The sequence below is a fragment of the Haliotis asinina genome, chromosome 2 (assembly GCF_037392515.1).
Source record: "Haliotis asinina isolate JCU_RB_2024 chromosome 2, JCU_Hal_asi_v2, whole genome shotgun sequence".
In the NCBI taxonomy this organism is placed as follows: domain Eukaryota; kingdom Metazoa; phylum Mollusca; class Gastropoda; order Lepetellida; family Haliotidae; genus Haliotis; species Haliotis asinina.
The window spans coordinates 6,860,582-6,888,448 of record NC_090281.1 but is presented as its reverse complement, the minus strand read 5'-3'; the positions used below and the strand labels follow the sequence as shown (position 1 = coordinate 6,888,448).

Here is a 27,867-nt window from a genome sequence, read left to right as displayed (position 1 = left end):
TTTTACCATGCTTGAAGTGCATAATATATAGTCTATATTTAAGAACTTTTCCGATTTGTTACCCTAAAGGCATGTCAGCGTTACTGGAAAGACATTTCAGAACAAGTTAATGGAAGACAAAGAAGAATTAAATTCGGATGTAAACAAAACGTTAGACATTATGCTTTAAATAAACAATTAAAGTTGCAGTTACCATCTTGAAATTTGTTTCTTTAAGGAACTCAGAAAAAAACATTTTGATGAGAAGTTGACAGTAATTGTCATGAATTTATCAAACTGTCAAACAGGTTTTCAAGTAACAAAAGAATCCAAGTTTGGATCATCTGCCTCAAACTGTTAAACAGGCTTGCTACTAGCAAAAGTATCAAAGTTTTGATCATCTTCCTCAAACTGTTAAACAGGCTTGCTACTAGCAAAAGTATCAATGTTTTGATCATCTTCCTCAAACTGTTAAACAGGCTTGCTACTAGCAAAAGTATCAATGTTTTGATCATCTTCCTCAAACTGTTAAACAGGCTTGCTACTAGCAAAAGTATCAAAGTTTTGATCATCTTCCTCAAACTGTTAAACAGGCTTGCTACTAGCAAAAGTATCAATGTTTTGATCATCTTCCTCAAACTGTTAAACAGGCTTGCTACTAGCAAAAGTATCAAAGTTTTGATCATCTTCCTCAAACTGTTAAACAGGCTTGCTACTAGCAAAAGTATCAATGTTTTGATCATCTTCCTCAAACTGTTAAACAGGCTTGCTACTAGCAAAAGTATCAATGTTTTGATCATCTTCCTCAAACTGTTAAACAGGCTTGCTACTAGCAAAAGTATCAAAGTTTTGATCATCTTCCTCAAACTGTTAAACAGGCTTGCTACTAGCAAAAGTATCAATGTTTTGATCATCTTCCTCAAACTGTTAAACAGGCTTGCTACTAGCAAAAGTATCAATGTTTTGATCATCTTCCTCAAACTGTTAAACAGGCTTGCTACTAGCAAAAGTATCAATGTTTTGATCATCTTCCTCAAACTGTTAAACAGGCTTGCTACAAGCAAAAGTATCAAAGTTTTGATCATCTTCCTCAAACTGTTAAACAGGCTTGCTACTAGCAAAAGTATCAATGTTTTGATCATCTTCCTCAAACTGTTAAACAGGCTTGCTACTAGCAAAAGTATCAAAGTTTTGATCATCTTCCTCAAACTGTTAAACAGGCTTGCTACTAGCAAAAGTATCAATGTTTTGATCATCTTCCTCAAACTGTTAAACAGGCTTGCTACTAATGAAGTATCAAAGTTTGGATCATCTTCCTCAAACTGTTAAACAGGCTTGCTACTAGCAAAAGTATCAAAGTTTTGATCATCTTCCTCAAACTGTTAAACAGGCTTGCTACTAGCAAAAGTATCAAAGTTTTGATCATCTTCCTCAAACTGTTAAACAGGCTTGCTACTAGCAAAAGTATCAATGTTTTGATCATCTTCCTCAAACTGTTAAACAGGCTTGCTACTAGCAAAAGTATCAAAGTTTTGATCATCTTCCTCAAACTGTTAAACAGGCTTGCTACTAGCAAAAGTATCAATGTTTTGATCATCTTCCTCAAACTGTTAAACAGGCTTGCTACTAGCAAAAGTATCAAAGTTTTGATCATCTTCCTCAAACTGTTAAACAGGCTTGCTACTAGCAAAAGTATCAATGTTTTGATCATCTTCCTCAAACTGTTAAACAGGCTTGCTACTAGCAAAAGTATCAAAGTTTGGATCATCTTCCTCAAACTGTTAAACAGGCTTGCTACTAGCAAAAGTATCAAAGTTTGGATCATCTTCCTCAAACTGTTAAACAGGCTTGCTACTAGCAAAAGTATCAATGTTTTGATCATCTTCCTCAAACTGTTAAACAGGCTTGCTACAAGCAAAAGTATCAAAGTTTTGATCATCTTCCTCAAGGTGTCAAAGTAACATATAAATATAAGTTCTGGAAAAGATACAGAAATGAATGTTTCACTGATGTTTTTCCTTTAGATTATCATCGCCCATTAACTTTATTTAGGAAACTAGATGTTCAGCGCTTTGATGTTTTTGCAGACTGATTATTACGCTGTCATATTTAGTATGGTCAGTCACATGCTGTCTTTCAAATAACAGTCTTTACAATGGATTTAAGTATTCAGAGTTTCAAGGGCAGACTTCTTTGTTAAGCATAAGATAATTTCATCTCATATATGCACATCTGAATCAATCAGGAAAGAAAACCAAAAATGAAAGATCATTAATGTTAAACTGTCTTTGCAGTAACAACATAAGTCCTTTAAAGGTCACATGCAACGTAAAACACAACTTTGCAGATTCTGATGGCTTTAGGTATGCACTTACCAAAACAAATCATGAAAAGTACCAATTCAACCTATATAGTTGAAAAAAAATGTGATGAAAAAAAAGCCCGCGAAATCGGAGTTCAAACGTTTCACTAAATTCCCCCCAGCGCTGGGGGGAAACTGGTTTCAACAGCTGTGCTGTGCTGCGCTCATAACGCATGTGCCGTGAATAGGTTCGCGGAGCTTGAAACAGTATGCATGCTCGAAGTATGAGGTCGTGAGCCGTAGTCTAATCTTGGTTGTGTACACAAACAAGTAAATAATCTACTCGTAACATAAAAAAACTTGTTGATTGTAGTAAGCAGCCTCTGTCACCAAGAAAGCTCAGTGTCTGGTTTATTGACACCTGTATGTCTGCCTGCCTGTCTGCTAAAGACAATATACAATAGTCAGCTTCAATCATTGACCACATGCAATTTGAACTTAACACCTATCAGGCCATACGCCATAAACAAAATAAATTGATTTATGACTCGTGCACCCGAGTCCAGTCTCTGCCACATTATGTAATTAGGCAGGTGTGATACTTGTACACATGACAAGTTTTTATGTCTGTGGGTTGAAAACAAACTACAGCCATTTTTTTTGGATGACTGGATTTGACGGAAACTGGTGCAAACTCTTTCAAGTCCTGCTTTGTACTTGGACAAATAACACTTTCCAGTCACACAGTAGTTCACCATCTCTGCTGAGATGATTTTTGATTTGATCGAACTCAAATTCAGAGAACGTGTATTTACAAAACCCAACATCTCTATTTACATTCTCTTGGGACAACAACTTATTCTAGTGAAAATGATTTTGTTTGACAACGGTATATGAATCCATACTGAAACGATGCATCAAGTACAATAAAAAAAGTTGTTATCCATAAAGAATCTTACTTTCTTGTGACTAGCCATACTTATGAAAGGCCCATCAAACAGATCATCTTTCTGAACACACAATGAGCCCTCAGCGTATCAGCAAATGAACCAGCCAATTGGAAGACGTCGTTACCCTTGAGTGCACAGCCACCCGCTATGACTGGGTTCGGTCTCCCGAGGGCTTCGTTTCGAGGGAAGTAAGCCCAAGTACAAAATACTGCACTTTTGAATCGCGATTGTATGCTTATAATTTTGTTTATTTGTTTTATTAACAAGCAGCAGTGTATATTAGATGTCATGAATAAGTGATAATTGTGTTTTAATTATGTTTGATTTTTTGGTTGCATGTGACCTTTAAGTAACAGTTATTTTTTAAAGTCGTGAAACATACATATTGTTCAGGAGAATATCAGTTGTTACTTCAAATATAAACTTAATGGTCCTGATATGAACGCACAGCAAATCTAGATGAACAAAGACCTACCAGATATATTGGGTATTTTCAAATTTGTATTAAATTGTCTTTCCAATAACATCCTTTTACACAAATAAGTATAGCTGCATTCAGAAGGGAAAGTGTAAAACATGTTTCAGTTTCAGCATATATATACCTTAGATCTTTATCACTATTCAGTTGTTAATGGCCTTGACATTAAAATAAAAAGAATATGTGACTAATCAAGATATGTTTCTTTGAAGTAACACTGATGGTCTTTCCAATAACAAAATAGCTGTTACAGAAAAGACTGTTATATGAGAGACAAATTGTAAAAGTAAATTCAGGAAAAAAATAATGACTAGTCCCTTTCCCATTTCAGAGAACATCCTTGTGTTATAATTATGGTTCCAAATGCAAAGAGAAACACATATTTTTGGAAAATTGATTTTTTTCCTTTGTTAATTGATGTTACTTGAAAGGTGAACAAAATACTCGCAAATGTTTACCTTTTCAACTTGATTTTCTTTGAAAATTTTGTCTTGAACTTAACGCCACATGTTTGTCACTCTCAACCAGAAGTTGTTAATGAGCAAGATGGGGAGTTCCACTTTCACAGGATGAGAGATCATTAATTATTTCATACTTTAATGGAACTGTTACAGGAAAGACATTTTTTTTTGTATGCAAGAGAAAAGGGTTGTTTTTCACTTCAAAATACAGCTTGAAAATCATGAATATCTACCAGCAATGGGAAAAAGGTCTATTCTTTTCAACTATTCCAGAAATCATATCTTTTTAACTGAAATTTAGCAGACACCTGGTGTAAGGTTTTTGCACCCAGATATATGACAAAATGCATGTCACTTGTTACAAAAAGGAACAAAATATGAAGTATTTGGTCCTTTTGTTTGTAATAAAAAATTCCCAAGCTGAACTAGATTTTTAACACATTGATTAAATTTGACGTTTATATTGAAGTTTTGATCCTGATACTGAAAAAGCTGCTTCCTTTGAGAATGATTCACATGTGTCAGTGCATACAGATTGAAATGTCTTAAGAACCATTGACTAGATTCCTTTCATATTTGGTATCTAGGGTTAGCACAGTAAAAGAAAGGTCTGTCAGGTTTGGTGACCTTGACCTTCATCTCAAGGTCACAAATGCACTTTAGGGTTTTACCTTGTCTGGATTTTCACTGGATTTTCTTCATATTCAACACCAAGCTTTATGTAAGGAAGGTGCAGGGCCCAGTCGATTTGGGTGACCTCCAGGCAATTTCCAAGGTAATGGCAACTGTTTTTTAAGAGTTTCATACACTGGTCAAGGTCTAAGTGACTCTCCAAAATATTTTTGTGTTTGAACAACTACAGTGCAGATATCAAGAGAGTTTGAGAGATATGTTTTTGTTGACATTTTACTTTATGTCAAATTACGACCTTCACTTTCTTAGTTTTAAGTTTGATTTGATAGCATGCAGTGGGAATTATGTCACCTTAGTGACAATGCTTGTTCTTACAAAAAACAACTCTATGTCTTATATTATATTAAAGTCCTTGTTCATCTAAGGACGTAACATTTGTACAGCTACAACTGCTAGAATTAATCCAATGTACAAATATGGAACGAAAATTCTGTCCTCAATGGTACCGAACTGCTCACAACGCCACAACACCCGAACACCACCAGCGACCCTACACCAGGACTTAGCTGTGATGTCATGACGTCACAGTCCGTTTTGGCTGAAAGTCCTTGCTCACCTTCCATACCAGCCTAGCCTGAGTGATAAGACTCTGTACAACTAAAGATTTTATTTGTGTGTTAAGGAATCACAACTTATTTATGGTAAAGACCTTATCATAATCTATGGGTTGGTATAGATTACTAGTAGAAGACGATACTAGCATATCTTAAATCCACAGGAATCGGAGAGATCCACTTGTGTTAGAGAAATATGACAAGATGTGGTACCCCGGAGCTGAGAGCTGAAGTTGGAATAACAGGATCATCAGAGTGCCGTAGTATAGTACAGTTCCCATGGAGGAGATACACGAATTGTCTAAGCTCAACTGAAGAATTCACAAAGTGGCCTGACTCACCACCATTTCCATTTGATTCTGGAAGCATAGTAAACATAAGTCTTGATAAACAAACATATGTAATTTTTAAGTAAAATCTATATTTTGTACGTTTCCTGACTCTCGATGTCAAGCCCTCCCAACCTCCCCGCAGAAGGCACTTTGGGTTTCCCAGTTAACCTAGGTGCTAGAGCTTAATCAGGAGAGAGTGACAAGGATTGCAAGTCATGTGACTGTTTGGTTGGGAAAAGGATCAAGGGGGGCAACTTGTGGGTGAGTGAAATTTTACTTCCTCTTAAAGGGAATTACAGGGGATTCAAGTGTTCCACTATCATTCACATAGAAGACAGTGATATTCCTAATAAGCATGATACAGGATATGTATAAAATGTCAAGTTTTACCTAAAAGATTACATTTTAAAGAGATGAGGGTGGTGTAAGGTGAACACAAGATGGATTAAAGAGTTGATAGATGACCGAGGTGAGAGCATATGTAATCAAAGGATAAGCTTCCATGTTTACATACTTTATTTTATTCTTTAAGCTTTGTTGACTTTGTCTATGTCTATACATCACTGATGTTTGTATGAAACTGTTGACTGTGTCCTGCCTACAGAGGACTATCTCATGTCGGCATGATCAAAGCTATCACAGAAGCGGGTATCCCCATAGACATGGTCGGGGGGACAAGCATGGGGTCTTTCATCGGCGCCCTTTGGTGTGAGGAGCAGAACTACACTCGCTTCACTCAGCGGGCCAGAGAGTGGGCAATGGTGAGTTGTTGCACGGTTTGGTGTTGACAAAACATTAACCATTTACAAAATGCAGCTCTCTAAAACTTGAACCAGTTTCTTTGTAAACATATTGAGATTGTTAACATGAACTTACCATAAAGGTATTTGGAATGAAAGAGGTAAGAACTAGGAAGATTTAGAGTGCTTACTTGTAAAGCAGAGAGTAGTCATAAACACAATTGTCAATAATATGCATGTGTTAGGAATCCATTGTGACATTTGTAAAATTACTGCAGATCACTGCATTTTCAAGCAAACAGCTTATATGATATTCATAAGAGCCTAATGTCACCCGCATACAGCATGCTGTCCTCACCTTGCATGACAAAGTAACTGTAGTTAGCTGATGTACCTTGGTGTCCTTTAGCTTAATTTGTACTGTGTAGCACAATGCCATGGTACAATCCTTAAGTCAAATAGTTCAACTCATACTTCAGCTTGGTAAATTGTAATCTGTCAGGAGCTATATTAGACCAGCAGTTTGCTCATAGTAAACTTGTCAGAACAATCAAATCTAATATATTGAGAATGCTTTTTCCTGCAACCTGAATCCTTTGAACAAATATTACTTTTATAAATGGGTTGTATTTACAGGACATGACCTCTCTCTGGAAGAAAATTATTGATCTGACATATCCAGTTACCTCAATGTTTACAGGTGAGATTATACTGAGGTAGATAGATGGTAGTTAATATGAAAGTCAGGTAGATCGATGGTCAGCTCTATAGACTTTAGTGAGGTAGATAAGTTGTCACATGTATATTTTACATAGACTAGTCAGTTAGCTAAGTTGTCCACCAGATAAAATGCAGTCAGTTATAGATATTTAGCTAGATAGATTGTAGTCACCTTGATAGGCAGGTAAAGATTTAAAGAGTTAACATGCAATTTGTCAGGTAAATAGACTGTAGTTAAATAAATGCTGAGCTATTTTTATTATACACAGTTAGAAAGTGAGTGAGTAAGTTTAGTGTTATGCCGCACTCAACAATATTCAAGATATGGTGGCGGTTTGTAAATAACTGAGTCTATACCAGACAATCCAGTGATCAACAACATTAGCATAGATCTACAAAAATGGGATATGGTGACATGTCAAACAAATCAGCGAGTCTGACCTCCCAATCCAGTTAGTAACCTACGACAAGCCTAGGTTACTGAACATCAGTTCCATCCCAGATCTTCATGGGTAATCAGCTGGAAAGATGAGGTAAACTAGATATATAAAAGCTAGATAGATTTGAGATGACTTATGGTACTGATCAACTGATATGTGTTTACTTACCAGGTTGCCTCGTGGTGCTTTCAACCTGTGCTTATTTAACATGTTTATGAGGTGGTATTTTCAACAAGCACATAGTTACCATGTCATCACATGGTGCCTTCAACCGATGTCTGTTTACCATGTTGACAGGTGGTGCCTTCAACCGATGTATTGAGCAGGTATTCAAGGAAAGGCAGGTGGAGGACCTGTGGCTGCCATACTTCTGTGTGACTACAGACATCTCAAACTCCAGCATGAGGATACACACTACAGGTCAGTGTCACCTTCCACCTTCGCTTACCACTGCACCTATAGGATTGAAGGAGAACTGGTGTCACAAGCATCTCACTGTCCCTATAGGAATGACAACTCATTAACTCACGTGCAAAAGAAATGTCCTCTTGTGTTTTCAACTCATAAATAAAAAAGAACAAAACACTTGTAAATTCCAATGTTTAATATTATGAACATATTGTATAATTAACCTGTTAACAGAACTCGTGAAACACAAAAGCAGTTTTGGACGGATTTACAAATGGATTTCTTGACTAGGGGTCTATTGTCCTGTATTTCATCAGCTGCCACAACATGAATCGCATTGCTCGATCACTAAAACGTCCTAATATCGGGTGTGTCCCCCTCGTGATGCAACAAGTGACACAACACGACGTTGCATAGAGTTGGTAAGTTGCCTGATCATGTGAATAGGGATCTGTTGCCATTCGTCCTGCAATGCGCAACCCAAATCCTGTACTGTCAGTGGAGGCTGCTGACATTGACGGATACGGCGCCCGAGGTGGTCCCACAGGTGTTCAATCGGGGACATATCCGGTGATCTCGCTGGCCAAGGCAGAAGATGCACATTGTTGGTGTTGAGGAAGTTCCTTGTAATGACAGCAGTGTGGGGTGTGGCGATGTCATGCTGGAACACGGTTCTTGGGTTCTGGTGGAGCCATGGAACAACGACAGGCTGTAGAACCTCATCAATATACCGGCGTGCTGTCAGGTTACCACGAATGATAACCAGATCTGTCTCCCTGTCCCGACAGGTGTCGCCCCATACCATACAACTTCCGCCGCCATAAGGCTCCACCTCTGTGACACAACAACGTGCCGTTCTCTCACCCGGCCGCCTGTATACACGCACACGACCGTCTGCTTTGTTGAGTTGCAACCTGCTCTCGTCGGTGAAGAGCACACGGCTCCAATGTCGTTGCTGCCATTGACGAACGGTCCTCACCCAAGCCATTCTGCGACGTCGAATTTGATCCGTTTAACTTCATCCCTCTGAACGGCCTATAGGGTCGAATGCCATGTCGATGCAGTCGTCTGGTCACTGTCCATCTGATGGGGTGGTTCAGGCCATGGGCGCAGATGACGTCACGGTGAGGAATCTGTTCCTCAGGTGAGGCACCCGTAAATACCTGTCTTCGTTGGGGGTGGTCACCCTTGGTCTGCCGCTTCTGGGCCGGTCTGCTGTCCGGCCTGTTTGCCTGTATCGTGACAACAGTCTCCCGATTGTTTTCTTGGAGCAGTTCATGATTCTGGCGACGTGGTCGTGGGTAGCGCCAAGTTGCAGCGTCCCAATTGCTCTCTCTCTCTGCTCTGATGTTAACTGCAGCATGTTCTTTGTTTCAAACTGATGAAGCCAATGCCCATGAACATTGGCTGTTTTATACCCCAGAATCATACGGGTACTTTTCTGTACATACAGGAAATTTTACGGATGAAAGCCATTTTTCTCGCCTAGCACGTGCATTCCATGCACTGTTTGTGTCATGTCATCAAATTCAGAGTTCAGGTGATCTGTTCCTTATAATGATTTATGTTCATGGTCATAGAATAGAAAATGACACATAAAAATATTTTGGGGACTTTTCTTTTGCACATGAGTTTATATTCTTTTTCATAGAGATCGTCCTAGGGGCACATACATACCTTTTCTGCTGCTGAAAATGTCATGTGACCATTGTATCAATGTTGTAATAAAATATTGTTCAATAAACAATTACATACCAGTTAGGTGGCTCCCCACTGCGGCAGGCATACCAGACTTTCAAGGAAGTCTATTGGAATGCCATGCAGCAGGTGCAGGTCGTGGTCCATGAGGTGTACTTTTCCTCATTGCAAAGGTCTCTGGAGGCAGAGGGGAGCACTGGTAACATTTCACTGAATGTTGTTCTCCTCTGTCAACTATCCAAAGTGCAGGCCTACCTGAGACTCTTTAAGGTCTGCTGCATCAACGGTGATGTGTGTAGTCATGGGGATGTGCAAGCTGTGGTTGTCTGCCTCACATCAGACCTTGCTGGCCCTTCTGTGTCAGCTGGGAATGATGTTGTGTCCGGGGGCTCAGCAGGTCATTCAGGAGACTGCTGGTTGGCTTCACCTGCTCAGCACGGATTGAAGGAGTACCATCTTTGCCAAGGGTAAGAGTAAGAAGCAGACCTCTTCATCTAGCTCCCAGCAGCCTTTTCGCAGTCACAGGGCTTCTGCCACGCGGCCCTGTCAGATGTGCCAGCTGTTCAGACGAGGCAGTCTCAGCCAGTGCATCTGCAAGGGCTTGTCTCTCCCTGTTCCTACCTGTCATTGAGCACATTTTGGCCGATCCGTTCTTTTCAGTGGACTGTGTCCTACCACCCTGACCTAGTGGGTCTTGGTTACCTGGATAGATGACGCTGTTTTCAATTGTGTGTAATTATTGATTTCACTATATGGGCAGGGTTTTTCACATTCGCACTATGTGCAAGATCACTTGCATAACTTCTCAGTATATTTCCTCCATGTTGGTTACCTCCCATAATGCCTCTCATAGAAGCTTCAGGACAGGTCACAGGTGAGTATTATGGCGTAAGTTAATTTATACAAACCTGTAGAGGTTATGAATTCTTTTTCAGAAGAAGTCCTCCTTGGGGTACATATATAGCATTAAAATGTCCATTTTAAAATGCCTACGACAGTTGTAACAATATTGAATAAATATTTTACAAAACAAAAAACTCGTTTTGTCTTGTGAGACCACCCCTACAGGGCCCCTACCTGGGCCCCTTGACAGCCAAGAGCAGGTAACTCCCGCCGCGAACCTCGCACCTCACTTTTCATGCTGAACTCGTCAGACAGAATGTGGGGAGGTGGGTGGCCGTACCCCAAGGAGGACATTCTTCAAAGAATTCATAACCTCTACAGGTTTGTATAATTCTTTTTCAGAAGAAGTCCTCCTTGGGGTACATATATAGCATAAAACAGACTCCCAACGAACGTGAGTCGGGAGAGGCATTCTGTCTGCTAACATATACCCTTCACACACTCTCATACACTGCCGAAGCTGCGAGAGATAACAGAAACACTTACCCAAACACCGAGACCGCTGATGTCAATCAGGCGGGGGCGTGGCCAATGTGGGGTATAGCCAATGAACGGCTGCGCTCAGGACTGATGGACATGAGTCCACGCCCTAAACTCTACACTGTATGGTACATTCCCCAAACCAGCGAACAGTGCCGGGAACAACAGTGCATAATAACAGTAGCGTATATCGACGCTATAAGAAAGTGCCATCGTCTTCTTGGTACTTTTTTTTTTTTTTTTTTTTTTTTTTTGTAATATATATATATAAATATATATACAAAAACCACCACCAGTATAAAATCCACCACCATAATGAATTTACTGACCCATCACCAGAGGTAAAAAACACATGATCTCGATGTCATTAGCTCATTCAGCTAGGGAGGGTCACGACCCTGCCCACTGGAGAGAACTGTCTGACCAAACCGAGCACGCTCCCTCGAGTGTTTGTCCAACTGATAGTGTCGGATGAACGTGCTCGGCCGGCTCCAAATAGCCGCTGAGCAGATCTCCTCAATGGGCAGTGCCGCTGCATAAGCTTGTGATGTAGCCACTGCCCTAACCGAATGAGCTTTCAGCCCTTGGGGTATAGTTAACCCCTTATGGGTGTAAGCCATACAAATGGCAGAGACAAGCCACCTAGAAATGGTTTGCTTGTTCGCCGGCAGACCAGCTCTCCCCCCGCCATAACAGCAAAACAACTGTTTATCCTTCCGGATATCAGCAGTTCGTTTGATATAAGCTTTGAGAGTTTTACGGACATCTAAGACGTGAGCACGTCGAAGAGAGGTACCGGACGAGGGAGGCTGCATGAGCGTAGGTAGCTCGATAGGTGCTGTAACATGAAAAGCGCCTGCGATCTTAGGACGGTAAGAATCCGGCAACCTAATACTGACCCTGTCTTTATGAAAGACGGTCAGAGCAGGATCTGCTGACATAGCGTGGATGTCGCCAACCCGCCTGCCGGATGTTACCGCCACAAGAAAGGCAGCCTTCCAAGTTAACAGCTGGAGAGAAAGAGACGATAGCTCGTAAAAAAGAGGACCGGACAGCCAATCAAGAACGACTGACAAGTCCCACGGGGGACTAATCCGCCGGATAGTCGGACGGATCCTATCCACGCCTGCTAGAAAACGCTGCATAAGAGGGTGCTGCCCCAAGAGAGCACCGTCGACAGGAATATGGAAAGCCGAAATAGCTGTGGAATAGCCCCGAATAGTAGACGCGGCAAGGCCGTTCTCTAGCCGGGACTGTAAAAATTCCAGAACTTCAACTAAAGTTGAAGAAAAGGGATCAAGAATCCCCCTGTCGACACACCAGCGCGCATAACAGGCCCATCTATCCTCATATTGAACGTTTGTCGAATCCCTCCGCGAAGCCAAAATTGTGTCTGCAACTGGTGCAGGAATTCCGCTCGCCTGGAGGCGATCCCTGACAGTGGCCAAGCCACCCATTGAATCCTGGGATTCGGGTGCGGCGCTCCGTTCTGGGATAGTAAGTCCGGTCGAAAGGGTAACAGGATAGGAGGCAGTGCCAGAAACCTGAGTAACACCGGAAACCAGCTTTGAGACGACCAAAGAGGGGCAAGAAGCACTAACAGTCGAGCTGGTTGGGTGGCAAGCTGCGAGAGGACCCTGGGAATCAGTGGCAGAGGTGGGAACGCCCACAATACCCTGTCCGTCCAATCGAGTTGGAAGGCGTACTGGGCGATGGCTCTCGGATCCGGTATCCGAGAGCAAAACACCGGAATCTGGTTCGTCCCCCCAGAGGCAAACAGATCCACCTGGAACGACCCGAACAACCGGGAGATAGTCTCGAATATCTCCCGATGTAACATCCACTCGTGTGGAGCCAGAACACGTCGAGAGAGCGCATCTGCTCGAACATTGTCCACCCCCGGGAGATACACGGGAAACACCCGCACGTTGAACTGGTCGCACCAGAGTAGAAACTGCCACGCCTCCTGAAGGAGAGACGGAGACACCGTACCGCCCTGTTTCAGGATATAGGTCATTGCCGTCTGGTTGTCCATCTCTAGACGCACCACACAGCCGCAGACCATCTCCCGAAAATGTCGGAACACCAGCCGGACAGCTCTCAATTCTAGCACATTGATGTGCAGGTGCGTCTCGTTCTGCGACCACAGGCCCAAGACTGACTGACTGCACAGTACACCCCCCCACCCCGTGAGGGAGGCGTCTGTCTGAATTGAGAGATCTGGTAAGGGAGCGTCCAGGGGCAGTCCCCTGGATAGATTCCCTACCACTGTCCACCACCGTAAATGAGGAAGTAACCACCCCGGAGCGTGGAGCATTGTCTCGTAGCTCTGGGAATGAGACCACATCCGAGCCAAGGCGTACTGAATGGGCCGCATCCTCAACCGCGCTCTCCAAACGATGTCCACTGTCGCCGCCATGTTGCCTAGCAACTGGAGCCAAGTCCGAGCTGTGGCCGAGGGGGACTCGAGAAATTGTAGAACAACTCTCTGAACTTTGGAGATTCGATCCGGAGATAGGGAGACCAAGCCTCGCGCTGTCTCGAATCGTGCGCCTAAGAAAATCAGATCCTGTGTGGGAACGAGTTCTGATTTCTGTAGATTGATAATCCAACCCAACTTGGTGAGAATACACATGACTGCAAACGTCGCGTCTCGACTCAAGTGAGCGGCAAGTGCCCGAAGGAGCCAGTCGTCCAGGAACGGATGACAACACCTGCCCTGTGACCTGGCCACTTACGCTGGGATTAGCATAAGCTTGGTGAACACCCTCGGAGCCGTAGCGATGCCGAAGGGAAGCACCCGAAACTGATAGCATACCCCGTCGAAGGAAAACCGGAGGTACTTCCTGAACTGGGGATGCATGGGAATGTGCAGGTATGCATCCTTGAGATCGATGGACGTAAGCCAATCGCCTCTTTCTACAGATGAGATCACCGACCTCAGTGTCTCCATCTTGAATGAAGGGACCTGCAACAATTTGTTCAGACCTTTTAGATTTAGAATAGGTCTGAACCCTCTGTCCTTTTTGGGAACTAGGAAATAAGTGGAATAAAACCCCTCTTGTTCCTGTCCCCTCGGAACCACCTCGATGGCCGCCTTGACCAGTAATGACTGGACCTCGGCGCGGAGCACCTCGGCTTTCTCTGGAACAGCCGGCACTGGCGTGCAACGGATTCCGGAAAAGAGAGGTGGGTCTCGCTTCCACTGTGGTAAGTGGCCATCCCTGAGTGTGGATAGGACCCAGGGATTGGATGTGACCTTTTCCCATTCCGGCAGGAAGAGAGAAAGGCGGCCACCCACAGGGACATGTGGTAGAAGGCAGTGAATCCCCGACGTCGGCAGTACTCCGCCTGCTTGATTCGGGGTCATGAAGAGCACCAGAGGAGAGACTACTGGGAAGTCGGTGCCGACTTCCCTTTCCTCTGAAAAAGCTGCAGGGGCCCGGCAGCCTTGCCCTTACCCTTACCTTTACCCTTGCCCTTGCGCGCCTGCAAAGGCTGCGCCCATTTGGCAGTGTCCTTGGTTGGCACCGAAGGATACACCGAGGCAAGGGTCGAGGGCCGCGCACGAGACGAATGCGGCTGCTCCAATAAGGGTTTTGAATCCTTAAAAGTGGAAACAGCCTCTGCGGCCTCCCGAACTACTGTTGCCGCTCCCGGAAACAGGGTGGAACCCATCCGGTAAGGCAACGCAAGAAGAGCCTGCTGCGTGGCCGGCGAATACCGCGCCACCGAGAGCCACAGCCTACGGAGGGCCATAACCGCAGACATCATCTGGCACGCTGAGGACCTAATCGAGTCCCGTGCCAAATGAGACTGCACCTCCGTAAGCTGCTGCGCTAGGGTCGAGGGGGTAGCCTCCCCCTCGCCCCCCTCACTGTCCACCAGCTGGCGCTGTAACACCGAAGTGTACGCAGCATGGATGGTGACTTTGAGACATTGCGCAGCGTTGCGGTACTGCTCCTCAAAAGACCTATAGGCGGATTTGAGGGCAGTCGCATTGGAAGTAAAGGGTGGTAGCCTCCGACCCTGCCTCGCCGAGGCAAGCGAGCTGCCAGATGCAGTCGTCTACCACAGGGGGGTTATAAATGCCGAGATCCCCCATCAGGTATCTCCGATCAAGCTCCGGTAAATCAAAGCGAGATCGGGATCCCAACAGGACTGGATTGATAACATCGGCTAAAATTGACGGGATGATGCGGAGCCGAGTATCCGCCACCTTCGTCGGAGCGAATGCCTCCCTCGGGAGCCGAAACTCCATGGAGTCGGGCGTCGCCGTGGCCACAACCACCTGAGGCAGGACAGTAGCTATACGCTCCCGTACCTGCCTCAGGGAGGCGCCGAGCGAAAAAGAAGCTTCGCTAGGCCCCTCCCGACCCTCCCCCTCCTCCATGATCTCCTCGACGCGATCCTCCAGCAACGACGTCTCTGACTCGAGAGACAGCTCCGGAGGATCGGTCGAGGGAACATCGGAGAGTGAGAGAGGCTCGAGAAGAGCCGAGCGGCTCGACGCCATGGACCCGACCGAGACCGAGTCCGTGTGACGCATAGCCGGCCCCGCTTCCCTAGGAAGACCGAGAGAGGTCGTCCCCGAGTGACCGGCTACCGAAGTTGGAAAAAACAGAACCAAGCTATGTAGTAGCAAGGTCCGTAAATCCACTAAGCACACATAATTTTTACAGAGAAAAATAAAACGCACAGGCGATATCTAATCTGTAAAAAATAGCAGCTATTATACTGAACTGTATGAATAGCCCCCAATGCGCTTAAGTAGAGAAGTCATAAAGGATACTATACTAAAACTTACCAATTGCAAGCAAAGGAAAAATCCATAATCACCCCATAGCAATAGAATCCACGCCTAATTTTCTAATTAACAAGGCTGGAAACATTAACCATGCGGAACATGCTGACCGCCATCTTGTCAGCCACATGGCTGAAAGACGCGGACACCACGTAAAGTTACAACATTTCATGAATGAAAAGGTCTAACCTATGAATTCCTAATAGCGCCCGTGCATAAAAAAGGAACCATACATACAGAGTTAGAAGTCTTCTCACTCATAGTTATCCGTAAGCTTTGACAGTACTTGTGTCTTTGTGCTGGACGTCTGTCTCTTATGACGACAGTATGAAAAGTGAGGTGCGAGGTTCGCGGCGGGAGTTACCTGCTCTTGACTGTCAAGGGGCCCAGGTAGGGGCCCTGTAGGGGTGGTCTCACAAGACAAAACGAGTTTTTTGTTTTGTAAAATATTTATTCAATATTGTTACAACTGTCGTAGGCATTTTAAAATGGACATTTTAATGCTATATATGTACCCCAAGGAGGACTTCTTCTGAAAAAGAATTTGACAATTTTGATCACTATATATTGGTCCTGTGCCAGAATGCCCTCTTCCCAAGCCTCCAGTTTTGGGGAGTCTTGAGTTAATGCATACATTTACCCCAAGGATGACCTCTATGAAAAAGAATTAGACAAACCTGTAAGAGAATGGGCCTTGGGGTAGAGCCACTCACCTACCTACAGTTCAGTTCACTGATGTATTCAGCAGAAGGAATGATGACATGGGCGCATCATATTTTATTAAAAAAACATTGACACAACTGTCATGTGACATTTTCAGCAGCAGAAAATGCACGTATGTACCCCACAATGATTCTCTTCAAAGAATTGGAAACAGCTATAAGCATCGTATTATGTGGAACCAAATGTGGCTAGTACGAATCAGTTGTCACAGGACCGCACAGTGTTGAGAGTTTATCAAGATAAATGATTTGACTTCCCAATATCCATGTGATGCAAGGATGGAAACACCAAACGGAACCAATTTGGAATGTCTCAAATTATTAGGTTCTAAAGTATATATCTGACTTTGTATGAATCATTGACAATATTATGAGTTCAATAGAAATGTATTTAATACAAATGTATTGTGTGTACAGGTAGTTTGTGGCGGTATGTGCGAGCATCCATGTCACTGTCTGGCTACCTGCCCCCAATGTGTGACCCTATGGATGGTCACCACTTGCTGGATGGAGGATATGTCAACAATGTACCAGGTAAACATACAAATATGGTCTCAAACAAATGTTCATATGTCAAACAAATGGTCACCATTTCTGGTGTCCCTACCATGGTATTTCTGGAATATTGCATTAAATGGCGTGAAACTTTACTCAGTCATTCAGTCACTGTTGAGAGAAGTGGCAAACTGAATCACATTGTCTTGCTCGGTGGCTCAGTTCACCCATGTCATCATATCCTCCAGCTGATGTAATGAGGGCTTTCGGGGCCCAGACAATCCTCGCCCTGGACGTCGGCAGTGAGGAGGAGTCCAATTTCCTCAACTATGGGGACCAGGTTTCAGGATGGTGGTTACTATGGAAACGTTGGAATCCGTGGACAGAGAATGTCAAGGTAAGATTTGGCAGCATCAGTTTCGAGTACAAAATTCACTATTATAGATAGGGTACTTCTCCTCCAGCCCCAGAGAAAATAGAGCTTGGGGTATGTTTTAAGTGATTATACTGGTGAAAGGTATTATACGAGGGGAAGTCAATAAGTTCATAGAAGTGGGTGCTGATATATCCTTGGTGATGTTGTCATTGGTGTCATTATTGAGTTGATTCATCTGTGACTCTGTATACTGATACCCAACCTTCCTCGAGCATTTACTTGAGAGTTAGAGCCTTTAAAAGACGATTACCCTGCACAAATCATGGAAACCTCCAAAACTGAGTTTCGTGCAGTTATCAAGTTTCTCACTAAAGAAGGTGTGAATGCAACTGAAATCCACAAACGCATGATCAATGTGTATGGCGAGGAAGCCCCTCAATATTCCACTGTGGCAAAATGGTCAGCTGAGTTTAAGCGAGGTCGCAGCTCCTTGGAAGATGACCCACGGTCAGGAAGACCTTCTGAAGCCATTACAGAAGATACAATTGCCCGGATCCAACGCTTAATTATGTCCGATCGGAGAATAAAGGTGGACGAGATAGCTTCAGAGTGTGGCATTTCACATGGAAGTGTTTGCACAGTGATCCATGAACACCTGCACATGTCCAAGGTATCCGCAAGATGGGTCCCTCGTAACCTAAATGCACATGATCGTCACCAGAGAGTTGAATCCAGTCATGAGCTGTTGGACATCTACAACGCTGATCCTGATAACTTTCATGCTCGTCTGGTTACTGGGGATGAAACCTGGATTCATCACTGGGATCCCGAAACCAAACAAGAATCCATGCAGTGGAAGCACAAGCATTCTCCTGCACCCAAGAAGTTCAAAACACAACCTTCTGCTGGCAAGATCATGGCAACCGTTTTCTGGGATTCAAAGGGTGTGATTCTCATAGACTATAAACCACCTAAAACTACGATCACAGGGGCTTACTATGCTGACTTGTTGAAAAGATTGAGAGCGACCATCAAAGAGAAGAGGCGTGGGAAGTTGACAGCTGGAGTCATGCTTCTCCACGACAATGCACCAGTCCACAAGAGCCGTGTTGCACAAGCTTCTCTTCAACAATGTGGCTTCGAACAACTAAACCATCCCCCATACAGTCCAGATCTGGCCCCCAGCGACTACTATCTGTTTCGCAATTTGAAATCTCACTTGCGTGGAACAAGATTTGCCAATGATGATGACCTCAAGGCAACAACAGAGGCGTGGCTGAGGGACCAATCTGAAGACTTCTATTTCAAGGGCATAGACAGTCTCAAAGACAAATGGGCAAAATGCATCGAGGTTCAGGGAGACTATATTGAAAAATAAAACCAATATCACAACCATTGTGTTCTGTTTTATATCGAGTTCTATGAACATATTGACTTCCCCTCGTATTTGATGGAATCGGCTCAGGGAGGTTTAATTTACCTCAGGCTACATGGCTCAGGATGAAGATTGGCACTTAAAACACAATTACTGGTAAAGCTTAGTAAAGTAAAGCAAATGTCACATCTGTGGACATTAAAAGGGGGTCCACTTGATGACACTGGAAGGGACACACCTGAGAACATTGATAGGGGACACAAGTTGTTACATTGCCTTACGTTTGGTATTTGGTGGACAAAGTATGTAGTGCCTGTCTCACGCAGTATAATTTGTGTCTTGTCTCCATGTCAATCTGGAGCATACTGTGTCAGTGGGCTAGCACTATGTAACCGGCGTGAGTCAAGAATAATAGGACTAGCCACTTGAACGCACATGTGTATGTTCACGTGTAATAATCTTGTGCGTCATGCTGTACTTTGGTGTCCATGATTGAAGTGGTCACCTGGACATAGTATGTGAATCTTTTATACATCAACTGCAACCTCAAAATGCAAATCAAGAGAGGGTGAGGCTGTTATGGAGTAAATAAATGTGTTCTTTTGCTGTAACTTGATGTAGTATATTCAGTCCTTGCTCCCCCTTCAGGTGCTGGACATGACAGAAATCCAGTCCCGACTCGCGTATGTGTCATGTGTGCGACAGCTAGATCTGGTCAAGAGCAGTGACTACTGTGAATACATGAGACCTCCCATTGACAAATATGGCACTCTTCAATTTGGTAGCTACGATGAGATCTCTGTGAGTTGGTGTTATGATTAATTCATGCTATCCATTTAAACTCCCAGTTTAGAATAGTTTCCTTAACTGATATCAATAGTAAGACGTGACTAGAGATTCTGTGACCATGTTGTGTGACCTGGTTGGTACACTCACTGTCTCCTTCCCTCATGATTTTGTGCATGTCTGCTTCCTAGGAAGTGGGCTACCAGTACGGGAAGACGTTGTTCAATGGCTGGATGAGGGGAGGCTACCTGGACAAACTGTTTATTGAAAAGACGAAGGAAACAGAATCAGGGCTGAAGAAGAAGCAACAGCAGGTACTGAGCTGTATACAGACCTACAGTCCTGTAGTTGTTGGAGAGTTTGCTTGTTAACATTTATTCAACAGAAATGAACTGGGATGCAAATTTTGTAATGTAGTATCATAACAGAACTATTGAACATTGGTGTTGTTAAGTTGTTCAGTCTAAGTCTTTTTCCTTCTCACTCAAAGGTACCAGGTAGCAGTTTAGACACCTACTTGAGGGCAGTCCTCCCATGTTTGCTTTTTAACATTCCTATGATGCTTGACAGCAGTGCACAGAATGGAGCTCGAGGATACTCCTGTGTGTGTTTCAAATGAACTGATGCCCCCAAACTCTTACAATTCATCCTAGCTGTTTAATGGGTATGCATTCCAGAAATTGTTGAGTCAGTGATGAAATGTACAAGCATATTGATGAGACCTTTTCTTTTATTGTATTCAGCAATATTTCGGTGTAGATTCTTGCACTGTTATCAAGTTAAGAGTCCAGTTGCAACTTGGCAACACAACACGAAGTTGTCATCCATAAATGTGTGTGCTTCCTTAATGATTCATCATCCATATTTTATACACTCTTAAAAAACTTTGATTTTTTAAATAATATAAGTCACATCAGTTCTTCAAATTAGCCATGCAGTCCATTCAAATAGATTATTGGATTCATCAAACATTATTGTATAGCACAGAAATGAATCAGCATTTTTATATCAGAAAATATATATCAACACTTTGATAAATGCAAACTGAATCAAGGTTTGTCCTTTCAAATGAGACATATGCATTTTATAGTCAGATATTTATCTGTGTCAGATGTTTGATTTTTGCGTTGAAAGTGAGATTGACCAGTGAAGGTCCAGGATAGAATAGGCCTTCAGCAACCCATGCTTGCCATAAAAGGCGACTAGGCTTGTCGTAAGAGGCGACTACACTAATTGGATCGTGTGGTCAGGCTCACTGACTTGCTTGGCACATGTCATCAGTTCCCAGTTGGACAGACCTATGCTCATGCTTTTGATCACTGGATTGTGTGGTTCAGACTCGATTATTTAGAGACCACCGCCATAATGGTGGAATATTGCTGAATGCAGCATAAAACTAAACTCACTCACTCACTTACTGAAGGTAAGGCGTCTCACTTTTCTGTATGCACCAATATACCATTTGTATGAGATGTCTTGATCAGTCTTTGATCAACCTGGTTATGTTTGTATTGCTCTGCTGATAATGGTTGTGTCAATGTGTAAATGAAACTTGGTTGTGTTATTGTGGTGATATTTCCTGGAAGTATTGCATTGAGGATATGTCCTACTTGTGTTACAGCAGTCCCATATCCCTGTGATGGCCTACTTCACTGACCTGGCTGAGAAGGTGTCTAAAATCACCAAGCCCAAATCTCCTGTTTTCTACCTCACGGATGATGAATATGAGACAGAGTGTGAGTATACATTGTGAAAACTTTATGTCCTCTCAAAGCATGCCGTTAATTCATTTCACCTGATGGAAATTATTGCACATGAATTCTTTCAATAGATTCCATTTTCAGTGACTAAATCAGTTTTTCTTAAGTGACATGTTATGACCTTCCTCTTGTGTGTTGTTCCACGGTGGTGACCAGGTGCAAGTATTTTGTCAATGCCTGCATAACTAGGCAGGGATTCAGTTTGCTCAGATACTCTTGTATTGTAAATGAATATGTATTTCTTTCAGCAGTTTTGCAAGGGGTAGCCTAATGGTTAAAGCATCCATTCATCCTGCTGAAGGCCTAAGTTCGATTCTCCAAATGGGTACAATATGTGTAGCCCATTTCTGGTGTCCAGTGCTGTGATGTTGCTAGAATATTGCTAAAAACTAACTCACGCACTCACTCACTCACTCACCAGTTCACCTAAAACTATGCTTCCTCTTCTTCTCCTTCAGATACTGATGAAGAAATGATAATAGAGGAAGATGGTTTCCTTGACGATGATGGAAGTGAGCATGAAGCTGAGAAGGATGAGAACGATGAAGACGAGGTCCCCCCTGCAGTGGAGACCAACCCTGTATACTCCAGCTCAAACTCTGAGAACTCTGCAGCTGAGGTGAGACCATTGTACAAGACACCTACAGCACTTTATTGGTGGTCATGAGTGGCGATTGAATAGAACAGTTATTGGCTTGATTTTGTGACTTGCTTACATTGAAAATAGTCATGAGACAACGGCAGTATAACTGATTTGGGCTTTGAAGTATAAAACGAAAAATACCAATCAATTCAATAGTAACTGAAATAACAAGCTGTTAAGAAAAAATTCATCTCTCTTTTACAAAGATTAATTTCCAAATGACATAGGACAATAAGTCAAATTTTGTATGTTGAATTATTAAAGTGTTTCAGAACATTCAATGCATTTGATGAACGAATATGTTCCCATGAGTGAGTTTGGGCAGAGGTTTATCATTGAGTCCATTTCAGAGGTAACCTCCTGACATGTGCCTTACTGGTCTGCAATGTAACACAACTTTGTTTCAGGGTTTGACAGCAAGGAAGAGGAAACCCATGTCTGGTACTAAACAACCCTCATGATGTCTCAGCATCGTTCAACACCAGCTCTAGCCACCAGTACAGACTAGTAAAAGCCAGTCTTACCCAGAATTGCCAAAGTGTCAAGTGGGGGTTACTAATAGGACAATTTCTGTTTTATTTTGGGGTTTTATTATACATGCGTTTTGTTTTTACCTGTTTGTGTGTACACACAGATATCTTAATTGAGAGTTTAGCACAATAAGTGTGTGTGAAGTTCTGATTATACACCAGGGTATTTATGTCTTTAGAAGCTATCTCAGTTTTTTGTCTCTCCGTATACTAAGATTGTTTACTACTCATGGCAGCACTGATTTCGGGGATAGAGCATTCTATAGTCACATGGTTTGAACCTTTTATTTCAAGGTGAAAGCGTCGTTCACATTGCATTATACATTTTTTTCAAAGAGGTCTCTTTCTGTGCGTTGCCTTATCAGTGCACTGTCACAGAAATTGCATCCATTAATTTTATGTTTGCAGTTGATTTTATGTGGTATGGTATACTAGATAACATTTTTAAGCACTTTCTCCAAGAAGAGCTGAAAATGAAGAGGGTTTTATGTCATGTGAAGCTCTAAATAAATGTACCTTTACAGAGATAAAATGACAAATGCATTATGATGAAGACAAGGGGTAAAACTGGTCTTCAGCAGGATGACTGTGGAATCAATCATTATATAACACGAGACAGTCAGCAAGTTATATGATGTAACAAGATATATTTGATGCTGACACAAGATTTGCCACTTTCTAACAACAATAACGTATTCCCATCTTATGCAATACTGATGTTATCAATAAAAACAGGTGGAATTGCTGCAGAACTATATACCAGTGCTGTTATGAGTGAAAGCGTCTGGAGCATTACTAGACAATGAAGATAACTTTCCATAGCACATTGACTGTATATATCTCTGTTCCTTTGTACTGCTGAAATTGTTTCTGTTCCTGTGTATTGTTTCAGATCAAATTGTTTCTTACAAACTGTATATGAAAACTACAACTTCTTTAATATTTACAACACGTTTCTGGGCTACTTCTTGCCGCTTCCTCAGGTGAATGACATGACATGATAACAAGCAAAATATACACATGCACAAAAGTTAAGCACCACCCACTATTTTTGTGATCTGTAACTTTGGATACTCACTTAGTTGTAACTATCATAACGAGATCTATGACTGTCATAGACATCATTGGTTTGATAATGTTTGGCAAACAGGTGATGACTCTGTGATGACGACTTATTTGCCTTGCAATGGCCCTGCATGACATGCCAGCATTTTTCATGCCTATCACATGGCATCTATCAGCGGTAGTAACATTCTCCTCACCATGACTGATTTTCTAACTCTGAAGTGAAAGGAGAATCTGACAACAGACCAGTGAAACCAAGTATGTGAAACTTGATTTTCAAGATTCAGATGATAGGGAAATAGAGTTGCACTTGCAGAACGTTTTCCTTGTCATATCTTGACAATCTTAGGTTCAAGAATCTATGGAAGGCTAATTCATAAACATTTATATTTTGTATTTCTGGTCTTCAGTGGTGAAATGAAGACACTATGAAAATAGTGGAGCTTCACTTTTGAGCATGTGTATGTAAAGTATGTACAGGAAGACAGTGAGATAGAAGTATAGATTGAGATGTACAGAGAGGAAGGGGATTAAGTCATGCGTTTTCATATTACTCTCTGTAACTCTGAAGAAGTAGCCCAGAAATATGGTGTTGTAAATCCATACCATTCGTTGTCTTGTTACCAACCAATATCAATATTCCAATCAAGCATCTCTAACAAACTGATTGTGAATTTGGCTACTATTCTGAAATGTTTTAGCTTGTTGTTTTTCTGAAAAAACTGTTGCTGGTTTGTTAATTATGTGTGTATGTTTGTTTATTGTGTTGTTTGTTTTAGTATTCTGGTGAAGATTTATTTTTTGTCAGGCACATGCTATCCTTAGCCACCATGTCCAAGAAACTTATCAACTTCTTTTCAAATGAAAGAACTGATGTTGGATAAAAACCCTTAATTCCTTATGTGCTAGTTCACACACCTTCACCACCTGAACATATTAATTTGAAAAGGTTGTGGTCCCCAAATTAATTCTTTCAGGTAGATAACAATGCAAACCAGTATAGCACTGCTTAATTCTGTTTGTTTTCTGTTTGTTTTCTGACACTCTTTCCTGTATTTTAACCCTAGTATAGAAAGCAGTGTTAAACTCAACTCACACTCTTGTTCATCAGATTTTTCATACAATTTTCTAAGTCTTTTATTCTTTAATTATTTAACATTTTATATCACATAGCCTGAACATCTGATACTGATGTGTGGTTCCATTGAATTACCTGTATGAACACTCAACCCTGTGGAAGGAATGGCTGACTGCTACCAGTCTCATCATATACTAACAGATTTAAGTGATGGCATATGATGTTACCCTACCTGCTGCTTAGCTTTGATGGCTGGTTAGTTTTGGCCTTCAGTAACCCATGTTTGTGATAAGAGGCAAACAACCGGGTCGGGTGGTCAGGTTTGCTAACCTGGTTGACACATGCCATTGTATCCCATTTGCTTCAATTGATGCTCATGCTGTTAATCACTGGACTGTCTGGTCCAGACCGTCACTCAATGGCTGGGATATTGCTGAGTGTGGTGTAAAACATGAAACCAAAACCAAACCTGAGTGTATATATCCATGTTGTACTGTGGTAGTGATTTCTCAGTAGCCTTCATTACTGAATCACCTCACCTCACCTCACCTCACCTCACCTCACTTCATAAGGAAATAACAATTTTACCCAACATTGAACTTTCACGCTGACCTCTTATGCCTTCATCATCAAAAGTTGTTGTGTGATAGCAGTGTTCAGAGCCTGTGGCTCTACCCTTCAGCTTACAGAAAACACAGATCTCATGTATGGTATCTCAATGGTATTAATTGTCATAATATAATCTTGATATCACAATGAGACTCAATAAATCAATAAGTAATCCTGAGTTATCTAGACAAACAATGACATCTGACAAATGGTATGGACAATCAGAAATTGACATGTGAGATCAATATTCGTACTAAATTTCTGTTCTCTTGCAATTGTATGAATGGATTTGTATTGATAGATACTAAATGTCCATGGCAAATGTTGTATGCTATAAATGTTTTTACAGTATTATACTTAAAATTGTGACACAGTATTGCTAAGCACTTTCACACAGAATTGGAACAGCTGTATGGACAACTGTCCATGTTGTGCATCAGTGTGTGGTCAGCATCGCAGCCGACTGTGTACCATGATCTAACACCATCTAACATGGTGCAGACAGGTCATGTCCTTGACATAAACATAATACTTTAGCAAATAATGACATGTTTATTTTCACCTTTTAAAGGTTACTATTTAAACACTGTATGATGAAATGGTAGACTTTCATATCCTCTTGATTGGTTCCATGATTAAATTTGCAGCCATGGTAGCTGTCTTGTCAACACATCATAAAGCCTGGATATAGTTTGATTTTCAACTTCTTTTTAAACTTTATTCTTAGTATTTAATTTTTGTTGAAGTATAATTTACATTCAGTGCTGTTGTGTAAATGTTATGCCATCTTTTGTTAATACTGATGTACATATTGTGTGCTATAACTGTATATTTAGTATGAAAACTGTATAAGCCCTGCCTGAGTCAGAATGAATGACAGTGTTGAGTGTTTAAAGAGCATTTATTCAGGTGTACAATAGTGTGGAATGTCTTTAATAGTCAAGCAAAGATCTCATGATTCCAGTGAACTGCAATAATGTTTTATCCACAAAGTTACCAACTACAAACAGCAATATCACTGTAGAGGACACCAGAAATGGGCTTCACTCATAGTACCCATGTGGGGAATTGAATCCAGGTTTTCAACGTGACGAGTGAACACTTTCACAACCAGACTACCCCATCGCCTTTTTAGTTGTGTAGGATGTGCTAGTAAATGTTTAAATCCCTGGTCTCCTTCGATTGGTAACATTGTCTGTTTACATTAAGTCTCCTCTATTGTCCATTATGAAATGGCTTCTATAGAAATATGATTCAAAATATGGGATTGATACTGTAAAGTATGTTGATACATTTGAAATGACAATTTTTTCTATGAAACATAACTGCTTTGAATTTTGTTTTAATAATAATAATTTTGAACAACCTCACTTACCTATGGTGAGAGCACATGTACGACATGTGCTTCACTATGGGCAGGTCTGAAATCCTAGAAACTAGCTGCAGATTATACGACAGTTTAGTTTTTACCATTTCCAAAGGAGTCTTGTGAAAGATGACCATAAAAGGACATACAGTAGAGTAAAAACTTCACCAAACACCCTGTATAATTTCTCACAAAATGCATGTAACATTAAATTTGATTCTTCCATTTTCTGTTATGCTCATGGTAAAAGTCCAAATCTATAGTAATCCCACTGCAGGCCTGAAACTTTATTTGGAAACTGTATTTGCATGTACCTTGACAAATGCTCCCTGTGGAAGTCAGAAAGCAATGTGTATCAGGTGGAAGAACAAGGTGGTTGTTAGGTTTTGAGGAAGTAACAATAGTGCAAATATCAATTCATCCAGCTTTCTCTGTACATGGTGTAAGCCTATTTCTGGTGTCCCTATTGGATATTGCTGGAATAATGTTAAAAGTGGTGTACAATTAAAAACTGTCTTTAGTTAAAGCAAGAAACACTCTCCTGAAAGAGATTCACTTGGCAAAAGAGTTGTCACACAATAGTTGCTGGCACACGCCAACACAAGACAAGATTTTAATGCAAAGTGAATAATAATGATATCTGTTTCTTTATATTGACTGTTCCTTAGGCAGGTATTTAAGTCTCCACATGTGAAGGAAGTTTGGCCATTGTTGAAGTGTCAGCACTGTAGTGACAGTGAGACTGACATACAACTACAGAATGTGGAAATACACTTTAGAGGTCATGACTCATCTATGATTCGTGTTATTACTTTGTCTTGATGATATTTATGTGCCAATATTGGATGAAAGTAATAAATATTCCACGCAATGTTTTCATAGTTGAATTTCTAGTCTGTTAGTGAATGACTGACGATGCCACTAGCAACATCCCAGTTGTAACATCAAGGCCTGTGAATAGTCAACTGTGAATAGGGTGAAATACTTCAAATGCACTGTTCTAACTGCCCTTGGTGTTTTGGAACTGTTTGAAACTGCATTTAGATGTGTTTGAAAGCTAAATGGAAAACTGATTGTTGCTGAAAGGCTCCAACCATATTCGCAAATACTTCAACTTCCT

The 27,867-nt window shown here is 41.8% G+C and overlaps 1 protein-coding gene across 1 annotated transcript in view; it reads left to right on the top strand.

Moving 5' to 3' along the window:
* Positions 1–27,634, top strand: part of LOC137273179 (patatin-like phospholipase domain-containing protein 7) — a 54,688-nt gene extending 27,054 nt beyond the window's left edge. Inside the window, exons 25-34 of the mRNA XM_067805671.1 lie at positions 6,354–6,510; positions 7,126–7,189; positions 7,947–8,069; positions 17,082–17,198; positions 17,408–17,556; positions 19,559–19,711; positions 19,888–20,010; positions 21,318–21,432; positions 21,915–22,075; positions 22,507–27,634. Coding sequence (XP_067661772.1) covers positions 6,354–6,510; positions 7,126–7,189; positions 7,947–8,069; positions 17,082–17,198; positions 17,408–17,556; positions 19,559–19,711; positions 19,888–20,010; positions 21,318–21,432; positions 21,915–22,075; positions 22,507–22,560 — 1,216 coding nt within the window. The 3' untranslated portion in view covers positions 22,561–27,634. The remainder of the gene's footprint in view (positions 1–6,353; positions 6,511–7,125; positions 7,190–7,946; positions 8,070–17,081; positions 17,199–17,407; positions 17,557–19,558; positions 19,712–19,887; positions 20,011–21,317; positions 21,433–21,914; positions 22,076–22,506) is intronic.
* Positions 27,635–27,867: the final 233 nt, after the last annotated feature.